At 54.9% G+C, this 6,358-nt stretch overlaps 1 protein-coding gene and 1 pseudogene across 9 annotated transcripts in view; both read left to right on the top strand.

The window, feature by feature from the left end:
* The window catches only part of LOC111545810, a 12,955-nt pseudogene extending 12,487 nt beyond the window's left edge, over positions 1-468 (top strand).
* Positions 469-613: 145 nt separating this feature from the next.
* ODF2 (outer dense fiber of sperm tails 2) overlaps positions 614-6,358 on the top strand; it is a 53,883-nt gene continuing 48,138 nt past the window's right edge. Inside the window, exons 1-5 of one of the 9 annotated variants that reach the window (XM_026457175.2) lie at positions 656-863; positions 1,790-2,029; positions 4,526-4,616; positions 5,501-5,617; positions 5,893-6,018. In XM_026457175.2, the coding sequence (XP_026312960.1) occupies positions 1,998-2,029; positions 4,526-4,616; positions 5,501-5,617; positions 5,893-6,018 (366 nt within the window). In that variant the 5' untranslated portion in view covers positions 656-863; positions 1,790-1,997. Of the gene's footprint in view, positions 864-1,789; positions 2,030-4,525; positions 4,617-5,463; positions 5,618-5,892; positions 6,019-6,358 lie in introns of all 9 variants that reach the window. The other 8 variants (XM_026457181.1, XM_026457178.2, XM_026457177.1 and 5 more) reach the window with 8 other exon arrangements.

Below are 6,358 nucleotides of genomic sequence, written 5' to 3'. Positions count from 1 at the left end.
AAAAAAAAAAAAAAAAAAAAAAAAAAAAAAAAAAAAGCCGGGCGTGGTGGCGGGCGCCTGTAGTCCCAGCAACTCGGAAGGCTGAGGCAGGAGAATGGCGTGAACCCGGGAGGCGGAGGTTGCAGTGAGCCGAGATCGCGCCACTGCACTCCAGCCTGGGCGACAGAGAGAGACTCTGTCTCAAAAAAAAAAAAAAAAAAAAGAGTGCAGGAGGGTAGTGAAGCCCAAGGGGAATGCCGACCCTTTTTCCTGTTGGGGCCAAGACAGAGGCGATGTGGGCAGGGGAGAGAGGCCGGGGAATGCGCAGAAGCCGATTCCATCTCTGCACTAACAGTGGACTAGGGGCAGGGCTGGATTTTCGGAGGCAGTGTGCAGCTCCCAATAACGTGTTCCGTGGGTCCTCTGTGAGCCTAGTTTCCTGGTGAGTACCAAGGGGAGCGCGTCGGAACCGTACGCTCCTTTGAGTGAGGGGAATCCGGGAGGACCCAAGACAGGGGAAACAGGGCCGAGCGGGAAAGCCCTTGAATAGGGGGCGAGAGCAGGCCAGGCCCGCTGGACGCGTCGCACGTCTCCTTGGTGACGGGACGCTTGGCCCGGAAGTGGGCGGTGCTTCTGGCGGGGCGGGGCATCTCTGTGACGCTAGGGGCTGGGCCTCGATGGCGAAACCCAAGCGTCTCCCGGGGGGGTTTGAACTGGCCAATGGGCGAGCTGCCGACCGGGTGTCGGAAAAGGAGGCGGAAGCCGGGAGGAGCCGCCGCCAGAGCCAGACTGCATCCGCCGCGGCGTCTCCATGGCACGACCGTGGCCTCCGACTTCAACGACTTCATAAGGCGGCGTTTCTGGGCTCAGCCGTGTCGCTCCTGGTGAGAGGCCGCCGGCAGGCGGGATCCAGCGCGCTCCGGGGCACCGCGAGCGAGACCGTCGCCTTCGTACCCCGGGCGCGGTCGGCCCCGCGGGGCCGTCGGGTCCTGCGTTCCCCGCCGCGTCGCGCTCGTCCCCCTCCTGTCAGAACCTGGGCCCCCGCCACGCCCACCGGCACGGGGCCTCTCCTTCTCCCGCTAACGGGCGGCCGGCCGCCTCCTTCCTCTCCTGGCTACCGCGGGGCTCTGCCCCTCTTCTGCCGCCCGCGGGCAGGGCTTCGCCTTTCTATGGGTAGAAGCCGGTACCCTTCTGCGTGCTGGTGGGTGGCCGTCCCTTCTCTCCGCCGACAGAGGCTGTCCCTCGCTCTGCTGCCCGCCGGCGGCCTCGCCCCGACCGCCTCGTCCTCTCCGCGGGCCTCCACACAGCAGTCACTTGCCCGCCCTCCGTAGGCAGCGCTGTTCCCCGGGCACCGTCTCCGGGTCACCAGGGCCCTCGCCCGCGGGGGTCCCCGCCGCCCCCTCCCAGCCCGGTGTCTAGCCTGCTTAGAACTCGGTTGTTCGGTTTTCCCTCGCGGCGGGGCCCCCGGGCTCCGCGCCTCCCTCTTTCAAACACTATTGGGCCTCTCGGGCACCTGTTCTTCCGGGAACGCCCCTTCTCCTAGGAGACAGTTGTCCGACCCCGCCCCAGCATCCCCGCTGCTCCCTGCGCGGTTCCGGCCCTCTGGGGCCCAGTTGGGGCGGAGCGGTTCTCACCTGCCCTCTCCGCACGTCCGCCGGCGCCTCAGGTTTCCCCCAGTAGCCACCGGCCGTCTTCCGCGTGGGGCCCGGGCGCGGTGGTACTTTCCCTCGCCGTTCTGCCCCGTCCCCTCCTCTTCCTCCCCTCTGCCCCCAGGTCGCTCAGCCTCTCCTATCTCCCCCTACTTTGGCAGGACAGTTGCTGTGCGACTTGGACAGTAGAGGAGCGCCTCCAAAGTTTTCATCCAACTGCCAACCCCAAAGCTTCCACCCTTCTCCCCTCAGAGAGGACGTTTGATGCCAGGCCCCTTGAGAGGCTCATTGACAAGCCCGCCCCTCTGGGTCCCCCTGAGCAGAGCCTGCTGACCCAATTGCCCACCTTTGCGGCTTTGATGCCTAGCCATGTCTGCCTCATCCTCAGGCGGCTCCCCCAGGTACTGCCGATGTGGGAGGCGCCTGCGCCGGAGGGCAGGGAAAGCTGGCCAGGGGTCCCCAGGGCAGGCTCGCCTGAGGCTTCCAGCTTCCTCATTGTGTTTGCTGAAAGTCTGGACCAAAACATTTAAAAATCATTTTTAAAGGGAAGGGGGAACGAAATGTATACACAATCCCAGCTCTACCTCCCTCGCTCCTTCCCTCCTCAAATGTCACAGCTTCCTGGAAGCAAACAGGGTCACTCTTGTTGTCTTAATAGAGTACTAGGTTCAGAGCCTTTTTGAAGGGAGTCGAGGTGTAAATAAATAACATGTAGGAGGTGGATGTGGCAGTTAGCAAGATGATGGAATCCAGGTGGTTTGACAAGAAACCCACTGAGAGATTTCCCAAAACTATTGGCTTTACGTGAACAATGTTCTGAATGATTAGGGAAAAAAGCCTGTCTTCTCAGTTTTGGTATTCCTTGGCTAAAGGATCAGTAGAGCGCTCTCTCTCTCTCTCTCTCTCTCTCTGTGGTATATATATGTGTGTATACATATGTGTGTGTATATATATATGTGTGTGTGTGTGTATATATATACAGACACACACACATAGTCCCTTTTTTTTTTTTTTGAGACGGAGTCTCGCTCTGTCTCCCAGGCTGGAGTGCAGTGGCCGGATCTCAGCTCACTGCAAGCTCCGCCTCCCGGGTTTACGCCATTCTCCTGCCTCAGCCTCCCGAGTAGCTGGGACTACAGGCGCCCGCCACCTCGCCCGGCTAATTTTTTGTATTTTTTAGTAGAGACGGGGTTTCACCGTGTTAGCCAGGATGGTCTTGATCTCCCGACCTCGTGATCCGCCCGTCTCAGCCTCCCAAAGTGCTGGGATTACAGGCTTGAGCCACCGCGCCTGGCCATTCCCTCTTTTTAAAATCAGGATGTAATACACATACAGCAAAACGCATACCACAGTGCTCAAGTATTTTTTTCATTGCATTTTGATATTGCATTATTTTCCCCAAGTATTTGTAGAGAGGGCAGGATGATAATTTGGGACCGCCCCGTCTCTGCCCCACCCTCCCTGCCTCCCCCTGGTTGCTCAGCCTCTCTGATCTCTCCCCACTTTGGGGGCCAGTTGCGGGTGGCTCATGTCTGTGCAATCCTAGCACTTTGAGAGGCCGAGGTGGGCGGATCACCTGAGGTCAGGAGTTTGAGACCAGCCTGACCAACATGGTGAAACCCCGTCTTTACTAGAAATATAAAAAATTAGCTGGGCATGGTGGCACACCCCTGTAATCCCAGCTACTCAGGAGGCTGGGGCAGGAACATTGGAGAATTGCTTGAACCTGGGAGGCGGAGCTTGCAGCGAGCAAAGATTGGGCCACCGCACTCCATCCAGGGCGACAGAGCAAGACTCCATCTCAAAAAAAAAAAAAAAAGGGGCAGTGAGATGGATCAGATGGTAATTCCAAGTCCCTTCCCATCCTGGAGTTCTTGGATGTACCGCTGAAAGATTTTGGAGCAAATTAAACTTTTAAACTTTTGCTATTTTTTTTTTTCCTGTCTGCAGATCTGGTGATGGGGCTGTACAGTATATGTGTAAGCAATGTGAATTACACATGACATTACAAAAAAAATCCCCTGCTGCTTAGGAGCTTAAAGGATAGGAAGTGGAATCTTTTGGGAAACAGATACTTTTTTATTCTCTTGGGGAATATTTGAGCCTTAATTTGATGAGTGTGTGTTACAGTGACTTCTCGTGCCTGAGCCTAATGCTTCTTGAAAAATATTCTTTTTCTTTTTTGTTGTTGTTTTGAAACAGGGTCTCCCTCTGCCACCTAGGCTGGAGTGCAGTGGCGCGGTCATGGCTCACTGCAGCTTCCACCTCCCAGGCTTAAGTGATTCTCCCACCTCAGCCTCCCAAATAGCTGGGACTACAGATACACGCCACCACGCCCAGCTAATTTTTGTATGTTTTGTAGAGATGGGGTCTTGTCATGTTGCCCAGGCTGGTCTCAAACTCCTGGGCTCAAGCAATCTGCCTGCCTTGGCCTCCAAAAGTGTTGGAATTACAGGCATGAGCCATGGCTTGTGGTCACTAATGCTCTATTTTTGTCATTCACTCACTCCACCTTTCTCCAGGGCCGCCTCTGCTCCAGGCACTGTCCTGGGTGCTTCTACCCTCAGCCAAACCAGTACCTTGGCTGTATTCATGTGCTGCTTGCTTTTTGTCATCTGACAGGCTGTCAGCCTGGCTTTTCAGTAAGGGTCATAATACATGTGATGTGACGATATGTTACAAGTCCAGCCTGCAAATGCCCGTCACCCTATTTCCATCCCACTGCTGGGCTCCCACGCACATCTGTTGCTCATCTCAGGGGAGTCAAGGAATTCCATGCTGGTTTTCCTAGCCTTGAACATGTTGGCTACCATAGTCAGTGTGTAATTTCATGAGATCTAAAACATAAGAGAGCCCTAGTTTTCTGCTTACAATCTGGTTCTTGTGCCTGGGTACAGGTTTCCATCGTGTGGGAAGAACGGAGTAACGAGTCTCACGCAGAAAAAGGTCTTGAGAGCACCTTGTGGCGCACCCAGTGTAACTGTAACGGTAGGTGATGCACTCATGTAGCAGCCCTCTTTGGTCACCCTGCTAAAAATGCTTCTGCACACCATTTCCAGGAGATGCCTTACCCTGCTGGGCACCATCGCCGCCCAGTTACTCTGCTAGGTGCTGTTATGCACAGCCTGCTGATTTTTAATTATGATCATTTTTGTCTGCGGTAAGGCTGCCGGGTGTGAGGAAGTTGTCTTAGACGTATTCTTCCAGCCAAATCCTAAAATCTTGAGATTTTTAAAATAAAGGAAAAGAGAAGAGAAAAAAAAAGTTTAAAGAATGGGGGGAAGGATAAGAGCTGGTGGTGGTTGAGGGGTTTGTAGCTGCGGTTCTGCCTTGCTCATGTTTTCTTTAGAATCTAGACAACTTTCTCATCCTTAGGATTTCCTCCAGCTTTCTGTTTTAATGGTCTTTGATCTGCCTGCTGTCTGATTTATTCTGCACCCTGAGCATTTTGTGTGTTTCGCACGCCAATCTGCATGCCCACTTCAGATCACTGTGTAGAAGGATCCGCCTGCTTTCCGCTGTGCTTCACTAAATCCAAGGAGGAGCTGTGCATGCCAGCAGGTTTAGAGGAGATCCAGCCCTGAGGACCCTGGGCCTGTGTCTGGGATCTATTCTGGAATGGGTGGGTCTTGCAGACCCTCTCTTGAGTGGACCAGAATCTCCCTGGTGGTCTTCTGCTGGGATCTCTGCAGGAACCTGCTGAATGATACTCCCGCCTTGCTGCCTGCCTGCATGCCAGTAATTGGTAGCTGTCCTGCTCGCTTGCTGGCTAGGCTTTTTGGTGGCCCCCAGAGGCTGTGAGCTCCGTTTTTATGCCCAGTTTACTCATCCACAGATCAACCATTTTTGTGTTGTCCTCCCCCACCTGCCAGAAGCCAACCATGAAGGACCGCTCTTCAACTCCCCCCTTACATGTTCATGTGGATGAGAACACCCCTGTCCACGTCCACATAAAAAAACTCCCGAAACCATCAGCGACCAGCAGCCAGGTAGGAGCATGCCAGTGGGGTGAGGTAGCAGCTGTGGATCTGGGTGATCCTGCTAAGCCCAGCCTCCTCGCACTCTGACTCCAAAGGTTTGGGAGACAAACACACTCTTTCGGAGGCCGGTTTCCTGGTTAGAAGGTAGGCAGGCCTGTCATCCAGGAGCAGCAGAAGTAACATTAGTCAGAAGAGGAACTCTGCCAGTTGGAGAGGGATGTCACTAGCATGGCACCATGGCCAGCTGGGTGTGGAAGTGACCCTGGATTTGTCCCTTTCCACAGAAATCTCACAAGCGAGGAATGAAAGGGGACACTGTGAATGTGCGGCGGAGTGTCCGGGTGAAAACCAAGGTACCTTGGATGCCCCCTGGAAAATCATCTGCCCGGCCCGTGGGATGCAAGTGGGAGGTAGGCTCACCCTTGCCCAGGCTTTTCTTCTCGGACTGCTCAGATCCTAGCAGGCCTCAGCCTCGGTATGATTCAGGGTCGGCTGTAGCTACTGGAATGTCCTAGCAGACCCCATTTACGGAGGGCCTTGCTAAACCCTGAAACTGTGAGAATAATCTTCTTGAGTTCTTATGACACTGCTGTGTGGGAAGTCCTGCTGTCCCAGTGCAGAGATGAGGAACCAGGCCTCAGAGAGAAGTGATTTTCCCAGAGTCACAGAGAAGGTAGCAGAGCTGGAGTTAAGATTCTTTCTAGGCCGGGCGCGGTGGCTCAAGCCTGTAATCCCAGCACTTTGGGAGGC

The sequence above is a fragment of the Piliocolobus tephrosceles genome, chromosome 14, assembly GCF_002776525.5.
Source record: "Piliocolobus tephrosceles isolate RC106 chromosome 14, ASM277652v3, whole genome shotgun sequence".
NCBI lineage: Eukaryota > Metazoa > Chordata > Mammalia > Primates > Cercopithecidae > Piliocolobus > Piliocolobus tephrosceles.
The sequence above is the reverse complement of the archived record's forward strand: the minus strand, read 5'-3'. Positions and strand labels throughout refer to the sequence as shown.